The 24,610-nt window shown below is 45.1% G+C and overlaps 1 protein-coding gene across 4 annotated transcripts in view; it reads left to right on the top strand.

The window, feature by feature from the left end:
• LOC139541535 (low-density lipoprotein receptor-related protein 8-like) overlaps positions 1-24,061 on the top strand; it is a 338,404-nt gene extending 314,343 nt beyond the window's left edge. Inside the window, exons 15-19 of one of the 4 annotated variants that reach the window (XM_071346287.1) lie at positions 2,366-2,518; positions 3,638-3,952; positions 11,386-11,454; positions 16,329-16,501; positions 18,045-24,061. In XM_071346287.1, the coding sequence (XP_071202388.1) occupies positions 2,366-2,518; positions 3,638-3,952; positions 11,386-11,454; positions 16,329-16,501; positions 18,045-18,083 (749 nt within the window). In that variant the 3' untranslated portion in view covers positions 18,084-24,061. Of the gene's footprint in view, positions 1-2,365; positions 2,519-3,637; positions 3,953-11,385; positions 11,455-16,310 lie in introns of all 4 variants that reach the window. The other 3 variants (XM_071346286.1, XM_071346285.1, XM_071346284.1) reach the window with 3 other exon arrangements.
• The last annotated feature ends 549 nt before the right edge of the window (positions 24,062-24,610 follow it).

Raw genomic sequence — 24,610 nt, 5'->3', positions numbered from 1 at the left:
GACCGACGAGTGCTGAAACACGTAGCGCGTAAAAATCTGTCCTCGGTTGCAACATTCGCTACCGAGTTCCAAACTGCCTCTAGAAGCAACGTCAGCACAAGAACTGTTCGTCGGGAACTTCATGAAATGGGTTTCCATGGCCGAGCAGCCCCACACAAGCCTAAGATCACCATGCTCAATGCCAAGCGTCGGCTGGAGTGGTGTAAAGCTCGCCACCATTGGACTCTGGAGCAGAGTAAACGCATTCTCTGGAGTGATGAATCACGCTTCACCATCTGGCAGTCCTACGGACGAATCTGGGTTTGGCGGATACAAGGAGAACGCTACCTGCCTCAAATGCTGTAAAGTTTGGTGGAGGAGGAATAATGGTCTGGGGCTGTTTTTCATGTTTCGGTCTAAGCTCCTTCGTTCCAGTGAAGGGAAATCTTAACACTACAGCATACAAAGACATTCTAGATGATTCTGTGCTTCCAACTTTGTGGCAACAGTTTGGAGAAGGCCTTTTCCTGTTTCAGCATGACAATGCCCTGTGCACAAAGCAAAGTCCATACAGAAATGGCTTTTCGATTTCGGTGTGGAATAACTTGACTGTCCTGCACATAGCCCGTACCTCAACCCCATTGAACACCTTTGGGATGAATTGGAACGCCGACTGCGAGCCAGGCCTAACATCAGTGCCGGACCTCACTAATGCTCTTGTGGCTGAATGGAAGCAAGTCCTAGTGGAAGCAACATTTGGTGGAAATCCTTCCCAGAAGAGTAGAGACTGTTATATCAGCAAAGGGGGGACCAACTCATATTAATGTCCATGATTTTGTAATGAGATGTTAGACCAACAGGTGTCCACATACTTTTAGTCATGTAGTGTATGTCTGCTCCCTCTTGTGGTGGGTCTGTGTGTGTGTGTGTGTGTGTGTGTGTGTGTGTGTGTGTGTGTGTGTGTGTGTGTGTGTGTGTGTGTGTGTGTGTGTGTGTGTGTGTGTGTGTGTGTGTGTGTGTGTGTGTGTGTGTGTGTGTGTGTGTGTGTGTGTGTGTGTGTGTGTGTGTGTGTGTGTGTGTGCAGGCGGTGTGAGTGTTGTGTTTCGATGCTTTGTTTTCTCCCTCTCAGTCAGAGTGTGCCAGTGTTGTCTCAGGGCCAGTAGAGTGGAGCTGATTACACTCTCTCATTAATGAAGAGCACTACTAATAAAATATAAATGAAAGAAATATATAAATTAACTAGTGCTGTAGAGTTAGTCTGTGTCCCAAATGGCGCCCCGTTCCCTATGTATTGTCCTGGTCAAAAGTAGTGCACTATATAGGGAATAGGGTGTCTTTTCAGACACAACCTTAGTTTCTCAAGTGTCTCCAAAGTGAAATATTCATCATAGTGCTACCTCTGCTGGTTTCATTACCCTATTCTCTCTGTCTTGCTTTGACATTCTCCCTCTCTAGCTGTCTCTCTGTCAGTCTCTCTCTTTCTCTCTATTTCTCTCTGTCAGTCTCTCTAGCTGTCTCTCTGTCAGTCTCTCTCTTTCTGTCTGTCTCTCTCTGTCTCTATTTCTCTCTGTCAGTCTCTCTCTTTCTGTCTGTCTCTCTCTGTCTCTATCTCTCTCGCTGTCGCTCTTTCTCAATGCTCTGTATTTCTATCGCTCCTATGTTTCTCTCTCTCTCTCGTTTAAGAATAACTCTTTTCATAACACATAACAAAAGATCATTCACCTACAGATCGGGTTTGATTTTAAATGGTTCTATTTCCATATCCTGTTCTAAGATCACATCCTGTTCTAAGATCACATTCTGTTCTAAGGCTTTTTTTAAATCTACACATTTCAGGAAGACTTTTCTTTGCTTTCCTTCTCAGCTTTTCTTTTTGTCCTATTTTCTTTGTCAGTGTGAGCTGAACTTTGAAGCTGAGTTTCTGTGGTAGTGATATGTCTATCTGTAGAAGAACTGAGGGAAGAGGAGTATTGCAACATCCCTGCAGTGTTTGCAGCATCCTCTTGTATAACAGCACACATCCCATTCCTTAGTATCGGCCTCCTCTCCCTCATCTCCTCTTCAGAGTTGGGGACATAAAAGCTGTCTCTCTAGTTCCTGGAAGCCCAGTTAGGAGAACAGGAGGCATTTTAAAGTCAGTTTTAGACCTAGCGAGGTGTGTGCAGCCTTTTATGTTTGGAAGGAGGGAAGGGAGATGTTTGTTATGTACCTTAGCACTGCTAGCTTTTGGACATGATATTAAATCTTATTTTAGGAAACATAGAGACGCTTTCCAACCATGTCTTTGTACCGTAACAATAATATTTAGTCAACGAGTGTTATGAATACATGTTGTATTACAGTCGTATTACTGTGTGATATGTCTCTGTTGTCTCTTCCTGTCTAGCTCCAGACAGCTGTAACATGGGCAGTCTACCTAATGGGGGCTGTGAGTACCTGTGTCTCAAAGCCCCCCAGATCACTGACCACTCCCCCAAGTACACCTGTGCCTGCCCGGACGGCATGGAGCTGGGACCAGGCATGAGACGATGTGCCATAGGTAAACTGTTTAAAACTTGTTATACCCTTTCCCATCCCCACTGTGCCGTAGGTAAACTGTTTAAAACGTGTTACACTCTTTCCCATCCCCACTGTGCCGTAGGTAAACTGTTTAAAACGTGTTACACCCTTTCCCATCCCCACTGTGCCGTAGGTAAACTGTTTAAACCGTGTTACACCCTTTCCCTTCCCCACTGTGCCGTAGGTAAACTGTTTAAAACGTGTTACACCCCTTCCCATCCCCACTGTGCCGTAGGTAAACTGTTTAAAACGTGTTACACCCTTTCCCATCCCCACTGTGCCGTAGGTAAACTGTTTAAAACGTGTTACACCCTTTCCCATCCCCACTGTGCCGTAGGTAAACTGTTTAAAACGTGTTACACCCTTTCCCATCCCCACTGTGCCGTAGGTAAACTGTTTAAAACGTGTTACACCCTTTCCCTTCCCCACTGTGCCGTAGGTAAACTGTTTAAAACGTGTTACACCCTTTCCCATTTGACTTCTTTCCCACACGATAACAGATCCATTTCAATGTTCCACTTGCCAATTAATCTCATTCTCAGTTAGCCCTTGCTCACTGTCAATCTGAGTCCTATAGTGCCTTCCATTATCTCTCTGGCTGTTCCATCCCTGTCCTGTCCTCCCTTGGGAACGCTCTGTGTCTATTGTATGGCTGTTCCATTCTTGTCCTCTCCTCCCTCTGGAGACTCTCTGTGTCTGGAGGTACACAGGTGGGTTGTCGCAGTGCTGTCCCCAGAGAAAGAGAGAGGGATGAGGGATGAACACAGGCCACCAGGCAGCCTGACTGCACTGCAGATACTCTGTACCAGAAAGGGGAGGGTGTACACATTCTCACTCAGAATAAATAGAAACTGAATAACTACAAACGGATATATTCCCTCTGTCTGTGCTCTACAAGCACGTTATGACTTTAAGTGCAGAGAAGGCAGTTTTGAGTAGTTCAGTTTTGAGTAGTTCAGACACACTTCTGTTGATGTCTGTTCATGTAAACTATGGAGCTCTCGCTGTCTGTTTACAAGGAAAGGCTTGTCTGTGCTGTCAGTTGATCTGCCAGCCTGATAACTCTAGTATCTCTGTTTAATCTCTTCTCTCCTTGCAGTCAAACCCAAGACAACCACGTCAGCTCCTACCACAGCCACCACTACTACCACTGCAACTCCTACCACAGCCACCACCCCAGCAACCACAACTACAACTCCAACCACAGGTGCTACTACAACCACCTCCACAACTACAGAACCGACCACAGCCACACGGTCGACCGCAGTTCCTTCGACGTCCCCCCCTCCTCCTCCCCCCAGGACAACAGCTTCGTGGAGGACCCCTCCCTCCACCTCTGGCCCCCGCTCCACTTCCACGCCCCCTCTACTGCCCAACCACATCCAGAGAGAGAACGCTAACCTCTCCCACCGCTGTAAGTGGCTTTCAGACTGTGTGTATCAAAATGTGCCTACTCTTGTACAATGTACCTTAGCGCTACACTCTCCCATTAAATATTCCTCCTTTCCACTCCTCCCGCTCTACCTGTGACAGACAGTGTGAGTTTGTAATGACAGACAGTGTGAGTTTTTAATGACAGACAGTGTGTAGTGACAGACAGTATGAGTTTGTAATGACAGACAGTGTGAGTTTGTAATGACAGACAGTGTGAGTTTGTAATGACAGACAGTGTGAGTTTGTAATGACAGACAGTGTGTAGTGACAGACAGTGTGAGTTTGTAGTGACAAACAGTGTGAGTTTGTAATGACAGACAGTGTGAGTTTGTAATGACAGACAGTGTGTAGTGACAGACAGTGTGAGTTTGTAGTGACAAACAGTGTGAGTTTGTAATGCCAGACAGTGTGTAGGGACACACAGTGTGAGTTTGTAGTGACAAACAGTGTGAGTTTGTAATGACAGACAGTGTGTGGTGACAGACAGTGTGTAGTGACAGACCGTGTGTAGTGACAGACAGTGTGTAGTGACAGACAGTGTGTAGTGACAGACAGTGTGTAGTGACAGACAGTGTGTAGTGACAGACAGTGTGTAGTGACAGACAGTGTGTGGTGACAGACAGTGTGTAGTGACAGACAGTGTGTAATGACAGACAGTGTGTAGTGACAGACAGTGTGTAGTGACAGACAGTGTGTAGTGACAGACAGTGTGTAGTGACAGACAGTGTGTAATGACAGACAGTGTGTAATGCCGGACAGTGTGTAGTGACAGACAGTGTGTAATGCCAGACAGTGTGTAATGACAGACAGTGTGTAGTGACAGACAGTGTGAGTGTGTAATGCCAGACACTGTGTAGTGACAGACAGTGTGTAATGACAGACAGTGTGTAATGCCAGACAGTGTGTAATGACAGACAGTGTGTAATGACAGACAGTGTGTAATGCCAGACAGTGTGTAATGCCAGACACTGTGTAGTGACAGACAGTGTGTAATGACAGACAGTGTGTTATGCCAGACAGTGTGTAATGACAGACAGTGTGTAATGACAGACAGTGTGTAATGACAGACAGTGTGTAATGACAGACAGTGTGTAGTGACAGACAGTGTGAGTGTGTAATGCCAGACACTGTGTAGTGACAGACAGTGTGTAATGACAGACAGTGTGTAATGCCAGACAGTGTGTAATGACAGACAGTGTGTAATGACAGACAGTGTGTAATGCCAGACAGTGTGTAATGACAGACAGTGTGTAATGCCAGACAGTGTGTAATGACAGACAGTGTGTAATGACAGACAGTGTGTAATGCCAGACAGTGTGTAGTGACAGACAGTGTGTAATGCCAGACAGTGTGTAGTGACAGACCGTGTGTAATGCCAGACAGTGTGTAATGACAGACAGTGTGTAATGCCAGACAGTGTGTAGTGACAGACAGTTTTACATTTTGGTCATTTAGCAGACACTCTTATCCAGAACAAGTTACAGTAGTGACTGCATACATTTTATACTTGTCCCCCGTGGGAATCGAACCCACAACCGCTTCATGCTCTACCAACTGAGCCACACGGAGTGTCTAATGACAGACAGTATGAGTGTCTAATGACAGACGGTATGAGTGTCTAATGACAGACGGTATGAGTGTCTAATGACAGACGGTATGAGCGTCTAATGACAGACGGTATGAGTGTCTAATGACAGACGGTATGAGTGTCTAATGACAGACGGTATGAGCGTCTAATGACAGACGTTATGAGTGTCTAATGACAGACGGTGTGAGTGTCTAATGACAGACGGTATGAGTGTCTAATGACAGACGGTATGAGTGTCTAATGACAGACGGTATGAGTGTCTAAAGACAGACGGCATTAGTGTCTAATGACAGACAGTATGAGTGTCTAATGACAGACGGTGTGAGCGTCTAATGACAGACAGTGTGAGCGTCTAATGACAGACGGTATGAGCGTATAATGACAGACAGTGTGAGTGTGTAATGACAGACGGTATGAGCGTATAATGACAGACAGTGTGAGCGTCTAATGACCGACGGTATGAGCGTATAATGACAGACAGTGTGAGTTTGTAATGACAGACAGTGTGCGTTTGTAATGACAGACATTGTGAGTGTGTAATGACAGACAGTGTACGTTTGTAATGACAGACAGTGTGAGTGTGTAATGACAGACAGTGTGAGTGTGTAATGACAGACAGTGTGAGTGTGTAATGACAGACAGTGCGTAATGACAGACAGTGTGAGTGTGTGATGGCAGACAGTGTGAGTGTGTAATGACAGACAGTGTGAGTGTGTAATGACAGACAGTGTGAGTGTGTAATGACAGACAGTGTGAGTGTGTAATGATAGACATTGTGAGTGTGTAATGATAGACAGTGTGAGTGTGTAATGACAGACAGTGTGAGTGTGTAATGATAGACAGTGTGAGTGTGTATTGACAGACAGTGTGAGTGTGTAATGACAGACAGCGTGACAGACAGTGTGAGTGTGTAATGACAGACAGTGTGAGTGTGTAATGACAGACAGTGTGAGTGTGTAATGACAGACAGCGTGACAGACAGTGTGAGTGTGTAATGACAGACAGTGTGAGTGTGTAATGACAGACAGACAGTGTGAGTGTGTAATGACAGACAGCGTGACAGACAGTGTGAGTGTGTAATGACAGACAGTGTGACAGATAGTGTGAGTGTGTAATGACAGACAGCGTGACAGACAGTGTGAGTGTGTAATGACAGACAGTGTGAGTGTGTAATGACAGACAGTGTGAGTGTGTAATGACAGACAGTGTGACAGACAGTGTGAGTGTGTAATGACAGACAGCGTGACAGACAGTGTGAGTGTGTAATGACAGACTAGGCTGCTCTCCTCAGTGTACGAGAGTATCACTTAGGCCACATTTGTCCACACGGCCTCCTGTCCTCTTCTCTCCTACCCTCTCCTACCCTCTCCTCTCCTGTCCTCTTCTCTCCTACCCTCTCCTGTCCTCTCCTACCCTCTCCTACCCTCTCCTGTCCTCTCCTCTCCTACCCTCTCCTGTCCTCTCCCGTCCTCTTTTATCCTATCCTCTTCTCTCCTCCTGTCCTCTCCTCCCTCTCCTCTTCTCTCCTACCCTCTCCTCCCTCCCTCTCCTCTCCTCATCAGAGGGGTGTGGCTCTAGTGTCAGTGCTAACATAGGACTGCCATCCCATTGTCCCTTCCCTGTCTCACCTGTCGTCTTGAGTCCTGCCATCTCTCTCTCTCTCTCTCTCTCTCTCTCTCTCATGTATGCTGGAAGCTTTTTCAGAGCTGTGTGCTTGACAGAAAAGAATAGCAGCAGAATAGATAAACCACTGTATTCACACACCCTTCTCTGCAATGTAGTGGAAATCAATGATTCAGCTTATAGCACTTTCATCTGGCTCTTTCAGCTTGCTCTAGATAAAGACCACAAATCACACTGGATGAAGACACTCACAGCTGTATATATATAGCAAACAGACAGTGTTGTTCTTTTCCACCACTATTGTAAAGCACCCAGTACTCTCCCATATAGCCCAGGTGATGGTAAAGCACTCAGTACTCTCCCATATAGCCCAGGTGATGGTAAAGCACTCAGTACTCTCCCATATAGCCCAGGTGATGGTAAAGCACCCAGTACTCTCCCATATAGCCCAGGTGATGGTAAAGCACTCAGTACTCTCCCATATAGCCCAGGTGATGGTAAAGCACTCAGTACTCTCCCATATAGCCCAGGTGATGGTAAATCACCCAATACTCTCCCATATAGCCCAGGTGATGGTAAATCACCCAGTACTCTCCCATATAGCCCAGGTGATGGTAAAGCACTCAGTACTCTCCCATATAGCCCAGGTGATGGTAAAGCACTCAGTACTCTCCCATATAGCCCAGGTGATGTTAAAGCACCCAGTACTCTCCCATATAGCCCAGGTGATGGTAAAGCATCCAGTACTCTCCCATATAGCCCAGGTGATGGTAAATCACCCAGTACTCTCCCATATAGCCCAGGTGATGGTAAAGCACCCAGTACTCTCCCATATAGCCCAGGTGATGGTACAGCACCCAGTACTCTCCCATATAGCCCAGGTGATGGTAAATCACCCAGTACTCTCCCATATAGCCCAGGTGATGGTAAAGCACTCAGTACTCTCCCATATAGCCCAGGTGATGGTAAAGCACCCAGTACTCTCCCATATAGCCCAGGTGATGGTAAAGCACTCAGTACTCTCCCATATAGCCCAGGTGATGGTAAATCACCCAGTACTCTCCCATATAGCCCAGGTAAAGCACCCAGTACTCTCCCATATAGCCCAGGTGATGGTAAAGCACCCAGTACTCTCCCATATAGCCCAGGTGATGGTAAAGCATCCAGTACTCTCCCATATAGCCCAGGTAAAGCACCCAGTACTCTCCCATATAGCCCAGGTGATGGTAAGGCACCCAGTACTCTCCCATATAGCCCAGGTGATGGTAAAGCATCCAGTACTCTCCCATATAGCCCAGGTGATGGTAAATCACCCAGTACTCTCCCATATAGCCCAGGTGATGGTAAAGCACTCAGTACTCTCCCATATAGCCCAGGTGATGGTAAAGCATCCAGTACTCTCCCATATAGCCCAGGTGATGGTAAAGCACTCAGTACTCTCCCATATAGCCCAGGTGATGGTAAAGCACCCAGTACTCTCCCATATAGCCCAGGTGATGGTAAATCACCCAGTACTCTCCCATATAGCCCAGGTGATAGAGCCAGAGTGTGTAATGAACGTATCTGAGAAGTTTTAATATTGATGAGTGTGTGTAGTTATTTATGAGGAGCACAGCGAGCATCGCAGGGTTTGTCCATTAAAGATGAGCAGCAGAACCACACTGGGTTAAATGATGAACGTGGTGGAGCATGGCACAGTGGAACATAGAGGAGGGGAAAACAAGGGATGGGAGAGGAGAGAGAGAGATAGCCTAAGGATGAAAGGAAGAGGGTTAGAAAGTAGAAAACAGAGGATAAAGGATAAAACATCCTGCTATTACACAACAAACATTAGGGGGGGGTAGGGGGTCGGACACGACAAGAGCCCTGTTCCGATTTCCCAAACCCACCGGCTGTGTGTGTTATTCCGAGATGGGGAACAATGCACATCTGTGGGTTTTCCAACATCAGCTGTTACACGTGTTGCATTACACTTTGCACGGCAGAGCGGAAAGAGAGCAGGCACTGCAACTAAAAGATGAAAGCAAACAGTGGATAGTGGGATAGCTCACACACACACATAAACTACACCTGCAGGTTGAGGTTCAGAGACAGTCAGAATGGATCAAGTGAATGTGCTGTGCATTCTGTGCATGTTCTGTGCATTCTGTGCATGTTCTGTGCAGTAAAACCCCTCCCTTATAATAATACCCCATAATGAAATGCACTCCCTCTTCAGCCCTTTCAGTTCTCCTCATTCCACAGTTCCTACCTCCAGTGCCTCAGGGACTGTTCTTTCATAACATGTTTAATAAGATTTGATTAATCCCCTTTTGGAGTCTTAGTGCCTATTGGACGTCAGTCATGCTTTGTGACCATTACAGTTAATCCACTTTCGCTGAGTAAGACACTACTGTAGCAGGCTCACTCACCAGCTGATTGTCCAAATCAAATCAAATTGTATTTGTCACATGCTTGGTAAACAACAGGTGTAGACTAACAGTGAAATGCTTACTGACGGGCCCTTTCCAACAATACGGAGACAAGCATAGAAACAATTATGTGAAGAATAATAGTGTGTGTGTGTGTGTGTGTGTGTGTGTGTGTGTGTGTGTGTGTGTGTGTGTGTGTGTGTGTGTGTGTGTGTGTGTGTGTGTGTGTGTGTGTGTGTGTGTGTGTGTGTGTGTGTGTGTGTGTGTGTGTGTGTGTGTGTGTGTGATAGAGTTTGGTCATTGATGATCTGATCTTGTGGAGGCTAACAGAATGCTACCATTGTGATCTGCTCTGTTAATCTCCAAGGCTAGGTTCCATTATATCGGGACAATTACAGTGTTGCTAATGGCCCAACAACTCTAATGGGGAGATGAGGCTGGATTTATCCTGGGGAAAGGCTGAGCACAACACAAACCTGGGTTGGAGGTGAATGGGAGATGGGGGAGGAAGGGGGAGACGAGACAGCGGAACAAGGAACCATTAGACAAGACACAGGAGAGAGGGAGGGAATAATGGAGGGAGAGGGAGGGCACGGCCTCTAGCAGAGAGAATGGCAGGAGGAAGGAAAGCACGGCCTCTAGCAGAGAGAATGGCAGGAGGAAGGAGGAAGGAGGCACGGCCTCTAGCAGAGAGAATGGAAGGAGGAAGGAGGGCACGGCCTCTAGCAGAGAGAATGGAAGGAGGAAGGAGGCATGGCCTCTAGCAGAGAGAATGGAAGGAGGAAGGAGGCATGGCCTCTAGCAGAGAGAATGGAAGGAGGAAGGGGGAAGGAGGCATGGCCTCTAGCAGAGAGAATGGAAGGAGGAAGGAGGCATGGCCTCTAGCAGAGAGAATGGAAGGAGGAAGGAGGCACGGCCTCTAGCAGAGAGAATGGAAGGAGGAAGGAGGCATGGCCTCTAGGAGAGAGAATGGAAGGAGGAAGGAGGCACGGCCTCTAGCAGAGAGAATGGAAGGAGGAAGGAGGCATGGCCTCTAGCAGAGAGAATGGAAGGAGGAAGGAGGCATGGCCTCTAGCAGAGAGAATGGAAGGAGGAAGGAGGCATGGCCTCTAGCAGAGAGAATGGAAGGAGGAAGGAGGCATGGCCTCTTGCAGAGAGAATGGCAGGAGGAAGGAGAGGTGTTTAAAGGCCCAATGCATTTTATTTGTCTCAATATCAAATCATTTCTGGGTATTAAATAAGTAATGATAAATATTTTACTAAAATAGCTTCTTAGCAAAGAGCAATTTCTCAAGCAAGAATTTTGATAGGACTGTCTGGGAGTAGTCTGAGTGAGTGGCCTAATTGGACGAGCTTAATGGGAGGGATTATAACCTGAAGACTAGCTGTTATTTTCAGAGAGGTTTGAAACTCTCTTTGTTATTGGTCTATTAACTTATATCGCCTGGTGATGTTGCCAGGCAGGCCAAAACTTCAACCCACCAAAACAGCTCTTACACTGAAACAGCATTATCATTGTTTTCACAATTTCACAATTTTGTGGAAATACAGTATATATACAACACAGGAAAATGACGTTTTGGACTGCAGTGGGCCTTTAACTGTGTCTCACTTTCTTCTTAACACTTTGTTTTTCTCTTCGTTCTTCTTTTTGTCATTCTGCTCTCTCTCTCTCTCTCCCTCCCCCCTCTCTCTTTCTCTTTTCCTCCCCTTCTCGCTCTCTCTCTCTCTCCCTCCCTCCCCCCTCTCTCTCTCTCTTTCCCTTCCCCTCTCTCTCTCTCTCTCTCTCAGCTGGGAATGACCACTACCTCCTGGGTAACAACATAACAGTGGCGGTCCTGGGTATAGTGATTCCTATAGGTGAGTACCAGTCTACTGTATCATATGATGCCTGCCTGCTTCTCCCCGCTTCTCTGTCTGTCTCTGCTTCTGTCTTGGTCTCCCCTGCACATGACGTTGCCTGGTCTGGAAGATGTGAGTGTGAAAGTGTGTTTTGGGTGTATGTGTGTAATGTGTGACAGGAATGTACAAATAACTGCCAAAATAAAGGAAACATTTGAGTAAATGAGGGACCCAAAGTATTTTGAAAGCAGGTGCTTCCACACAGATGTGGTTCCTGACTTAATTAAGCAATTACAGTTTTTTACAATCACTAGGACCCATTTCTCAATATTTAGGTCACTTTTTCAAAACTCTTCACACAGTTTTCCTAACCAACTTTCAGCTTGGCGCTGAAACACTTCATACTTGTCTCAAATCAACTCATTCTTCCATAACACTAGCAAAGGTTGTCACCCAACAAGCACATTTTGTCACTCATAAAACAATGACCTAAAAACACTAACAGCAGGTAGCATTACACAATGTTTTCTTTTGGAAAATGTCTTTATAAAACAAGATTGACACCTCTCTACTGTTTGGAATTCACTGCAGTATATGTTACAGGAATGAATCAGACATGATGCAATATGCTTCAATATGTTTTATGTCCTTTTTTGGCATTGAGTGATTCCAAAATACAATCATTTGTATATACACCATCTACCGATACAGATACAGTAGCAATGCTAGGCAACTCGGTCTTCTGCATTTGCCCACAGGTTCTCATCCACATCACATCTTATGTCATCTTGGGCAATACACCTAGGGAAGAATCTTTAGGCATGCCTGGTCCATCCCTGGTAATCTTCTGCAGATATGTCCAGGCATCCGGCATTCATTGCGTCCAGGAGGAACATTTGATCATGTGGATGGTGGTCATAAACCTTCCACCTCCATGAGGAAAATAATTCCTCTATGGGGTTGAGGAATGGAGAGTAAGGTGGGAGGAAAAGTGACACCTTCCTGGGATGTGCTGCAAACCACTCTGTGACTGCATGGGAGGGGTGAAATGCCACATTGTCCCATACAATTACAAACGTTGGCCGATTTTGCCTCACTGCAACTCTTTCCTCACCTGGCACAACCCTTCCATAGAGGTCATCCAGGAATGAAATGAGACGCTCTGTGTTGTATGGCCCAATTAGCGGTTTATGTAATAGCAATCCATCAGAGAATATCAGAGAATATAAAATAAATCCACAAGGCAATATAAGAGTCAGAGTATTACGGTAGTTGGCATTGTACCTAAAAACATGCCGCTGTGTGCCTCTGCCCTGTTTGGTTCTGTTCAAAACTACTTCTGTATTTTATAGTCATCTTACCTGGACATATCGGTTCCTGAGTTGCTTGACTCGTTCACAGTTCCTCTCAAAGGGGACAGTGTACAACTGCTTCATCCTAACTTGATGTTGTTTCAGAACTCTAGAAATAGTTGATATGCTTACATTGTGAATATTTCCAAATGTAATGTTTTCTGCCAACACTCTGTCCCGAAAATCTGTGAGTTTTATGGCATTGTTTCTGATGACCATATCAACGATTGCAGTTTCCTGCACAGCAGTGAAAATCCTACCTCTCCCACCTGTGTGAGGTAACTGTTGGGTCCTAAGCAGAAATACAAGAACAATTACACACAAATGGGTTTGGAGGCTTTGCTCAATTTACACATACGTACTCCTCTCCCAGCCACTCTTCTTCCTCTGTCAGCCACTTCTCTCTCTCTGGCTGGGTCCATGTTTACATTACAGTACAGCATTATTCCTAAGATGTCCCCTTTTGTATAGATGGTAATGTAATTGAAAGACTAACACCTGGGTAGGTGTTAAGCTACAATGGGAATTCAGCTGTGGTTGGTCTAATTGTTTTGATAGCATTTCATTTTTTAGATGTGGTATATATTTCAATACGGTATTACTGTAGAAATGTAGCAAATTGCTGTCTTATTCAATTTTGTGTTATGTTAGGTTTTGAACTTAAGTTTAACAGTTTTGAGAAGAGTATGTAAACATGTGCAAATTGGCCTGTAGGTACATAGGGTTTTGGTGGTGTTTGTGTCTGAGTGAGAAAAGAATTCATGAAACTTGAAAGATGTAGTCATTGAATGCATTTTGTGCCAAAGCAATGAAAAATGATCCACAGTTTAGCCCACATAGACTGCTATTGTGCTCACTGTGTGAAGAGTTTTGAAAAAGTGACCTAAGTATTGAGAAATGGGTCCTAGCGATTGTAAAAAAAAAAAACTGTACCGTCCCATCATTATTCTGGCTACCATGGCTGGAAGAAGAGATCACAGTGACTTTGAAAGAGGAGAGTCTCAAAGGAGCATAGGGTGTGTGTGTGTGTGTGTGTGTGTGTGTGTGTGTGTGTGTGTGTGTGTGTGTGTGTGTGTGTGTGTGTGTGTGTGTGTGTGTGTGTGTGTGCGTGTGCGTGTGCGTGTGTGTGTGTGTCTCAGTCACCAGATCTCAACCCAATTTAACACTTATGGGAGATTCTGGAAATTCACATTCAGGTGTTGCTCCAATAAGCATATCATAACAGCCATGTGAACACATAGGCCTGTCAGTTGTAAAAACATTACTGTAAATTTAGATCAAGAGCTCATCAAAATAACATCAGGAATTAAACCCCCCTTATGTCAGATTTGCATATTACCCATGTTATCACATATTACAGGATATAGACCTTAAGATCGCGAACACTGATACAGCTCTATAATAATGTCTGAATTGACTGGCGATCGGCATAATGTGTAAATGACCTTGCTCTAGCATACATTCTGTCTATAATTGAGTCTTTAAAATGAGATATCCCTAACCGCGACCCATTAAATACATCCTACTATTTCTCCCATCCACCCCCTCCTTCCTTCCCACCCTCCGTTCCCCCTTTCATATCTCTCAATGGTTCATTTGATAGTTAATATTCTCCTCCACTCCTCTCTCCATCATTCCCCCTTTCATACACTACATGGACAAAAGTATGTGGACACATTCCAAAATCTCATTCCAGAATCATGGGCATTAATATGGAGTTGGTCCCCCCTTTGCTGCTATAACAGCCTACACTCTTCTGGGAAGGCTTTCCACTAGATGTTGGAACATTGCTGCGGGGACTTGCTTCCATTCAGCCATAAGAGCATTAGTGAGGTCGGGCACTGATGTTGGGCGATTTGGCCTGGCATGCAGTCGGCGTTCCAATTCATCCCAAAGGTTTTCGATGGGGTTGAGGTCAGGGCTCTGTGCAGGCCAGTCAAGGTCTTCCACACCGATCTTGACAAACCATTTCTATATGCACCTCGCTATGTGCATGGGGGCATTGTCATGCTGAAACAGGAAAGGGCCTTCTCCAAACTGTTGCCACAAAGTTGGAAGCACAGAATTGTCTAGAATGTCATTGTATGCTGTAGCATTAAGATTTCCCTTCACTGGAACTAAGGGGCCTAGCCTGAACCTCCTACACCAAACTTTACAGTTGGCACTATGCATTGGGGCAGGTAGCGTCCTCCTGGCATCCGCCAAACCCGGATTCGTCCGTCGGACTACCAGATGGTGAAGCGTGATTCATCACTCCAGAGAATGCATTTCCACTGCTCCAATGGCGGAGAGCTTTACACCACTCTAGCCAGCGCTTGGCATTACGCATGGTGTTCTTAGGCTTGTGTGTGGCTGCTCGGCCATGGAAACCCATTTCATGAAGCTCCCAAAGAACAGTTATTGTGCTGACGTTGCTTCCAGAGGCAGTTTGGAAGCAACCAAGGACAGACGATTTTTACGTGCTTCAGCACTTGGCTGTCCCGTTCTTGTGCTGCCTACCACTTCGTGGCTGAGCCGTTGTTGCTCCTAGATGTTTCCATTTCACAATAACAGCACTTACAGTTGACCGGGACAGAAATTTGACAAACTGACTTGTTGGAAAGCTGGCATCCAAAGACAGTGCCACGTTGAAAGTTACTGAGCTCTTCAGTAAGGCCATTCTACTGCCAATGTTTGTCTATGGAGATTGCATGGCCGTGTGCTCGATTTTATACACCTGTCCGCAACGAGTGTGGCTGAAATAGCCAAATCCACTAATTTGAAGGGATGTCCACATACTTTTGGCCATGCAGTGTATCTCTCAATGGTTATTTCCATGGTTAATTCTCCCTCGATATTGCAGGAGATCTTCAGATCCAAGCTATTTGTAGAGGAAAGTCTGATTGAGAACATCTTAATTGAGTGTTTACATAAGAACAAAGGGATTTCTGGGGGTTCAGGCCCTTAATCATAGAGGAGTCTCCAGTGCCCACCCACAATAGACCAATTAGTCTGGGTCTTCCATGGGAATACCGCCACTCCACGTCTGATGGGGGAAATTAGGACTGGGAACGCCAGCCAAAGCTGAGCGGAGAAGCCAGACATATCCCCTCCTCCCCAGACCCCATTTCCTTTTCCTGGAATACCACTATACCCAGCCGTGTATTGAATTTGTGTGTAGGCTACAATATGCGAGCGCGTGTGTGTGGTTTGGTTGTACATGTGCCATGCATGAGTGTGTGTGGCTATTTGTGTGTGGGCTTGGGATTGGGTGTGCTTGCTTCTGTGTGCATTTACATGGGTGTATTTGTGTGTTTGTGTGTGTGTGTGTGTGTGTGTGTGTGTGTGTGTGTGTGTGTGTGTGTGTGTGTGTGTGTGTGTGTGTGTGTGTGTGTGTGTGTGTGTGTTCATTACCGTTTGCTATGTGTGGTGATACTAGGATGTGTTTGTATGCTAAAGCACCGCTCTGTCTCCCCTGGCTGTGTTAACGCTCCCGCCGTGTGTGTGTGTGCGTGTGTGTGTCGCTGTGTTTCATACATGCAGTTCCTATCCTTGCCACAGTGGTCATCGGCCTGCTCTGCACCGCCGGATACCTGATCTGGTGTAACTGGCGCCGGAAGAACACCAAGAGTATGAACTTCGACAACCCCGTCTACCGTAAGACCACGGAGGACGACGATGAGGAGATTCACATCGGTCGTACTGGAGAGTCTATCGGCCACGTCTACCCCGCTGTGAGTGGCAGCGCCCACCAGCCATTCCTAGCCCTGCCCCTGGGGGGCGGGATCACAGACAGCAACTCCCATTGGTACTCGGGGGCGCCCATGCATCCCACCGGCAAATGAGATGAGAAGGGGTGGGACTTGGAGATAGAGAGAGGGTTGGAGTGTGTGGGGGTGGGAGAGTCTCCAAGACAGTGACAGGCTTACATCCTCACACACACACACACACACACACACACACACACACACACACACACACACACACACACACACACACACACACACACACACACACACACACACACACACACACACACACACACACACACTTAAGTCACAAAATCATTCCAAAAACTTCCTTGGTCAAACACAGATGTTGAGCCCTTCATCACCAGCCCATCACCACATTATCTTCACCTTCATTCATCATATAGTCTATTGGGTCTCTATCCATCTCCACATTCCTTCATTCATCATATAGTCTATTGGGTCTCTATCCATCTCCACATTCCTTCATTCATCATATAGTCTATTGGGTCTCTATCCATCTCCACATTCCTTCATTCATCATATAGTCTATTGGGTCTCTATCCATCTCCACATTCCGTGTTTTGACAGTGTGTGTCACTGTGTTGTCGTTGTGCGTTAGGGAGGCACAGCGCCCTGGGTTGTAGCTTTACTCTCTCCTCTATGAAGACTTAGTGAAGGGAGCGTCAAACCTGCTCGATCCCCTTTGGAGTGTAAATTAGGCAAAAGGGGAACAGTAACCAGAACAGAAACAGCCCCTTAGATGACGGGACAATCTTTAATCATATTCATTTATTCCTGATTATTCTTGTTTTTAATGACATATTTCTCTGCATGAGCGTTTAGTTTTTCTAGCGGTGTACTTGTAAGGTATCTTCAACAGAGATCTGCTGGTAAACATGAACAAGACAGAGGTGGGAGGGGTTAGCGCTGGGATCAGTTTGCATGGTGACACGCATTGCTGTCGTGGCGTGGTAGAGACAGCGGGAGAGAGGGGTGGGACTCTGGCTGCATGATAGGTTATACACACACACACCTGGTATGCTACAGTGCTGTGCTGAGAGATCATGTTGAATAACACCTCCTCTTAAGAGCGGGTAGTGGGGGAGGAAACGAGCTTCCACCTGGGCTTTCCCTATTCTCTTTTCTTCTCCTCTCCCCTCCCTCCTCCTCTCCTCTCTTCATGGTGTTTCAGTCAGATAGAGACATCAGAATGTCCTGAGGTGGATCTCTGTAAGCCCTTGCAGCTCTCCTCACATCACTGCCAAATCAGTGTGCTGAGGATAGAGGGATGAGAGGAGGGGGACTGGGATCTGCATTAAGGAGAGCTTTTCTCTTTTGCTCTGTCTCTATGTTGCTCTCTTTCTCTCACTTTTAGTTCTCTCCCTCTGTCCTTTCTGCTCTTTATCTTTCTGGTCCTCTCTGTCTCAGTCTCCCTTTCAGCTCTCCTTCAAACACACACTGAAACACTGAGACACTGACACACACACAAACACTGTGGTAACTTTGTTTTATCTGCTCTCTGCAGCGCGTGGCGCTCAGTCTGGAGGATGACGGATTCCCCTGAGGGGCACGCCGTGTCTCCGCCCCATCCCTCCATATCCCGGGGTGACCACACTGCAGAGGAGGGGGGCACAGAGAGAGAGAGAGAGTGAGAGAGAGCCTGCTCATACAGTAATCTAACCCCCCAAGGACAGGGGGGTATATTTTACTTATACGTGTACCCCCCAACTCGTGTCTCTAAAACACATCCTCTCTCTCTCTTACACCTAACTGTAATGTCCTACTACTTTACTACTAGTTACTACTGCGCTGTCCTCTGCTCTTCTCTTCGCTCCTCGTTAGTTAGGTAGTTCCTGTAGTTAGATGTAGTGCTGAATGCTACTGTCTGTCTTACTGATGACTAACCTCATTGCCCATCAGTGCACATGTAAATAGAGGCTGGTTCTCCCTGGGTAGACTACTGTACTGTGCCAGCAACAGGGGAATGGCCAGCTGTATTTAATTATTATTTTGTTTTGACTTTATTTATTGTTTGTGTTTGCTGGTGAAAATATGATCGGGCCAGGCCTGTGCCACTGAGGATAGGCTACGCATGGCTAGAGCCAAGTGGAATGAGTGTAGGGATGAGGTTGTTGGGGGGGTATTTTGTGTGGGGGGGGCGTGCCAGAGGGCAGCGCCACAGGAAAAAGCAGCAGGGCAGAACTCGGGTGAGGGAGGATTATGGGTAATCCGCTCTGCTGTCACCCAGAGGTACACAAAAGTTACTAGATAATGACCAGGGGGAAGGGACGGGGTGGGATGGGGGTCAGAGGACGTTTTTTATACTAGGAAGATTTGGTGGTACACATTCCCTGCTGTTGGTCTCTGTGTCTGTGTGATTAGAGATGTTTTCTCTCTAACTTTGGAAGACGTTTTAGGGACTCTGTAGAAGAGGGTCCCACTACTGATTTAAATGGAAGGAAAATGACAACCCAATGAAGAAACAGAACTGAGCACTGGATTTGTGTTAGATTGCCGGCCAGAATCACAGCTTCTGAGTTGAATACAGTTGTATATCAGTCAGGGTATCCACTATCTTCCACTACCATTTCCTGTCTGGTTAGTTCCCATACTTACGTCTTCCGTACTGAGGATATATTTCAGTATATTTCAGTATATTTCAGTTCTCAGTGTAATAAGGAGTGGCTGGACTACTATGAACGGAAGCAAGATATATTTTACTAGAGAAGACATCCATTGTTGGGTTTGCAGAATCAGTCTGGGTGTGGTACACTGGATTGTTTGGGGACTATCATCCATGCAATAGCATTCTGTCTTCCATGCCATTAGAACCTGCCTAGCAACAGGTGATATCATCAGGGAGGGGCCATCTGCACCAGCACAGTTATGGGACTGAAGGAAACAATTTATTGTGATTCTGTCATAGGTTCATAATAAGCGAATAGGTACAGTGGATAGTTTTGAGTGTGTACATTTATGCTCTGCTACTGAACAAACAAACTTGACTATTTTCTTCTATAGCACTGGATATGAAGGCCCAATTGAGAGACATGGCTGTCTAAGCTCTTTCTGTAAGCAAGACTTCACTAGAGCTGTTAAGCTGTCTTTCTGCTGGTAGTCAGTACACTGTCGAGGATTCATATGAGAACCTGCTAACTGAAGGTATTGACTTCAACTACTCCATCTTCTTTCTGTAAGAAAGCACAGAGGCTTTTGGGATGAAGTGGAACACATGCTAGTGCATGCATTCACACAGAGACACAGACATACACACACAGAAATACACACACAGAGACACAGACATTCACACACAGAGACACACACACAGAGACACAGACATACACACACAGAAATACACACACAGAGACACACACATGGAGACACAGACATTCACACACAGAAACACACACACACACACAGACACACACAGAGACACAGGCATACACACACAGAGACACAGAAACACGCACACGGAGACACAGACATTCACACACAGAAACACACAGACACAGACATACACACACACAGAAATAAACACACAGACACAGACATACACACACAGAGACACAGACATACACACACACACAGAGACACAGAAACACGCACACACAGACACAGACTTACACACACACAGAAACACACACACAGAGACACACACACACACACGGAGAAACACACTTACATACACAATTTGGCAGACAGGCTGCATTTGTGGTGCTCGAGGCTGCTCGCTCAGTGGTTGATTGGCTGATTTATGATAGCTATACATCATGGCTCTCCTTCCTTCAATGGAAATGCTTGCTTCCAGGTGATGACAGGAGGATGAGAGAGAGAGGGAGACAGAGAGAGAGGAGAGAGGGGTAGGCAGACAGAGAGAGGGGGGGAGGTCAGAGAGAAAGGGGGAGGGCAGAGAGAGAGGGAAAGACGCTGAAGGGAGGGTCTTCCAGGATTTGTTTGTTTCTGGGTATCAGTTAACAGCAGCCACAGGTTAGCCGATCTGTATATTTATGGACATGCCAATCTAATCAATGGTTTTGCTCTCAGGCAAATCAGGTGATACAGTGCCTATACAGTGCCTTGCAAAAGTATTCATCCCCCTTGACGTTTTTCATATTTTGTTGCATTACAACCTGTAATTTAAATGGATTTTCATTTGGATTTCATGTAATGGACATACACAAAATAGTCCAAATTGTTGAAGTGAAATAAAAAAAATTACTTGTTTAAATTATTTTTTAAACATTTTAAACAGAAAAGTGGTGCGTGCATATGTATTCACCCCCTTCGCTATGAAGCCCCTAAATAAGATCTGGTGCAACCAATTACCTTCAGAAGTCACATAATTAGTCAAATAAAGTCCACCTGTGTGCAATCTAAGTGACACATGATCTGTCACATGATCTCAGTATATATTCACCTGTTCTGAAAGGCCCCAGAGGCTGCAACACCACTTAGCAAGGGGCACCATGAAGACCAAGGAGCTCTCCAAACAGGTTAGGGACAAAGTTGTGGAGAAGTACAGAGCAGGGTTGGGTTATAAAAAAAGATCCAAAACTTTGAACATCCCACGGAGCACCATTAAATACATTTTTCAAAAGTTTTATGAATATGGCACCACAACAAACCTGCCAAGAGAGGGCCGCCCACGAAAACTCACAGAACAGGCAAGGAGGGCATTAATCAGAGACACAACAAAGAGACCAAAGATAACCCTGAAGGAGCTGCAAAACTCCACAGCGGAGATTGGAGTATCTGTCCATAGTACCACTTTAAGCCGTTGTCGTGTCTTTGCTATCATTAAAATGAGGACTGTTATTTTATCAAATCAATTCTCTGTAATTATTATTACATGATTAAACTAATCATGTAAATGTAATTAACTAGGAAGTCGGGGCACCAAGGAAAGTATTCAGATTACAAAGTTATTAACTTTCAGATATTTTAATATCTGAACAATTAGTCTTCTAATTAATGAATTATTCTTTACCTCACGTTAGTCTCATTCCAAACGTCGTAAATTGTTGGTTATCTGCACGAACCCAGTCTTCGCTATGAATCATCCATACATCAATTGTCTCAATCATTTATTTATTAAATAACTAAATAATCACAGAAATGCATCAACAAACAAACAAAGTAGATGTGGTTACAAGGAAATGGTAGGGGATGTGCCCTAGTGGGCTAAACCGGTACAAAGGGACTGAGAAGGGCGCGAAAGACAAAAGACCCTACAAAGTTGATAATTATAACAATTTAAATGCTAATCCTTTGCACATGAACGCTCACTCATTCGGGAATAATTGCAATCAATATATATATTTATGTGTCGTCGTGATCTCTGTTGGAATCGTCCTTCTTTCTGTTGGAAGTTCATCCGCCCATCTCTCTGCGTCCCTGGAGTCTTTGGTTAGAATGATTACTTTAGAGTAACATTCAGAAATATTCTTATGAATAGATGTTTCGGTGGTTGTCAGTCCTTGCATCTCAGTGGTACATACTTTCTAGCAGCAGACTAGTAATTAGTATCGAAGATTTGCTCTTATTCTGTCGGAATCGATAGTCTCAGAGTTTCAACAACCATTACAACCTTAGCTTATACTGAGGTTTTTATGGTCTCTACTCAAACCTTCGCCCCCTCTGTGATCGAGGTAAGCTTGGTCTGAAGGGAAATTCCCAAGGTGGGGGTTATATCCAGAACATTAGGAAAGGGCTGTCCCATGATGCCAGATCAATGTCTGTGCTCATGGGGCGGGCCTATGACTTAGTTAAACTACAAAGGGAATTGGAGTTTCCTTCATTCAACAGTTTAAAATCACATTACATAATTTCACAAATAGTTTCATCTTTACCCATTAATTTTATACAACAATTAGATGCAAGCCTCACAACTGAGACTCTTGTATAAACAGAGTTATGGTAATGTGGCTGTATTGTCTCTCATGAGTTTCACAAACATTAAACGAAATGGACCGGTCGTAGCTGGTTTCTCCCCCGACCGTGTACACATTCTCCAAAACATGGACATTGTTCAGTTCTCAAGTTCTATGATGGAGAAGAGGTTCCTTTGTTCTCCTGTGAAACCTTTTCTCTATACTGCCTGGCCATGAGGAGAGAGACTCCTCTAGGAATTTATGACCTGTGGGGGAAGAGAGAGGTGGTGAGAGAGAAGGGGGATGGTGCTCGCTATACCCAAAGAGGGCCACGTCATGACACCTTACACTCCACAGAGCTGGGCTTTAGGGAAGAGTAGCCATAAAAAAAAGGCATTGCTTCAAGAAAAAAATAAGCAAACACATTTGGTGTTCGCCAAAAGGCATGTGGGAGACTCCACAAACATATGGAAGAAGGTGATGAGACTAAAATGTAGCTTTTTGGCCATCATGGAAAACGCTATCGGCAGGGACTGGGAAACTGGTCAGAATTGAAGGAATGATGGATGCCGCTAAATACAGGGAAATTCTTGAAGGAAACCTATTTCAGTCTTCCAGAGATTTGAGACTGGGACGGAGGTTCACCTTCCAGCAGGACAATGACACTAAGCATACTGTTAAAGCAACACTCGAGTGGTTTAAGGGGAAACATTTAAATGTCTTGGAATGGCCTAGTCAAAGCCCAGACTCCAATCAAATTGAGAATCTGTGGTATGACTTAAAGATTGCTGTACACTAGCGGAATCCGTCCAACTTACATTTACGTCATTTAGCAGACGCTCTTATCCAGAGCGACTTACAAATTGGAAAGTTCATACATATTCATCCTGGTCCCCCCGTGGGGAATGAACCCACAACCCTGGCGTTGCAAGCGCCATGCTCTACCAGCTGAGCCACACGGGACCACGGGACCAACTTGAAGGAGCTGGAGCAGTTTTGCCTTGAAGAATGGGCAAAAATCCCAGTGGCTATATGTGCCAAGCTTATAAAGACATACCCCAAGAGACTTGCAGCTGTAATTGCTGCAAAAAGTGGCACTACAAAGTATTGACTTTGGGGGGGGTGAAGAGTTATCCACGCTCAAGTATTTCTTGTTTGTTTCACAATAAAAAATATTTTGCATCTTCAAAGTGGTAGGCATGTTGTGTAAATCAAATGATACAAACCCCCAAAAATCTATTTTAATTCCAGGTTGTAAGGCAACAAAATAGGAAAAATGCCAAGGGGGGTGAATACTTTCGCAAGCCACTGTATATGGTAACTGCCAAAATAAAGGAAACACGTAAATAAGGGATACAAAGAATATAGGTGCTTCCACAGAGGTGTGGTTCTTAAGTTAATTGAGCAACATCCCATCATGCTTAGGGTCATGTATAAAAATGGCCAGTTGCCCATTATATTGGGTACCATGGCTAGAAGAAGAGATCTCAGTGACTTTGAAAGAGGGGTTTCAAAGGAGCATAGGGGGATTAAAGTATGTGTGTGTGTGTGTGTGTGTGTGTGTGTGTGTGTGTGTGTGTGTGTGTGTGTGTGTGTGTGTGTGTGTGTGTGTGTGTGTGTGTGTGTGTGTGTGTGTGTGTGTGTGTGTGTGTGTGTGTGTGTGTGTCTCTCAGTCACCAGAGCTCCACTCAATTGAACACAATTTCAACCTCCGTCAACAAAACACCAAAATAAAAGCTGTTCTGGTGGCTCAACACCTTATTAAAATCCGTTATGTTGGTGTTTCCTTTATTTTGACAGATACCTGTAGATCTATGTGGATTTGTGCACTGCCTGGTGCATAACTGGTGCCTTGGAACATAGTGTATGTGTCTGTGTGTGTGTTTTGGTTTTTACGTGTGAAGTAAGTTGGATATTTCTGCTTTTATGAACTGTAAGTCAATGCTATGCTCTGATCATTGTACTGAGAGCATTCTATATAGCATTCGAGAGCTCCTTTTTACATTTAGGTCTATCTATAGGTCTATCTATAGGTTTATCTATAGGTCTATCTATAGGTCTATCTATAGGTTTATCTATAGGTGTATCTATAGGTTTATCTATAGGTTTATATATAGGTCTATCTATAGGTCTATCTATAGGTCTATCTATAGGTCTATCTATAGGTCTATCTATAGGTTTATCTATAGGTTTATCTATAGGTTTATCTATAGGTTTATCT

This window comes from Salvelinus alpinus, chromosome 16 (genome assembly GCF_045679555.1).
Source record: "Salvelinus alpinus chromosome 16, SLU_Salpinus.1, whole genome shotgun sequence".
Taxonomy (NCBI): domain Eukaryota; kingdom Metazoa; phylum Chordata; class Actinopteri; order Salmoniformes; family Salmonidae; genus Salvelinus; species Salvelinus alpinus.
This window is presented reverse-complemented; position numbering and strand designations above follow the sequence as displayed.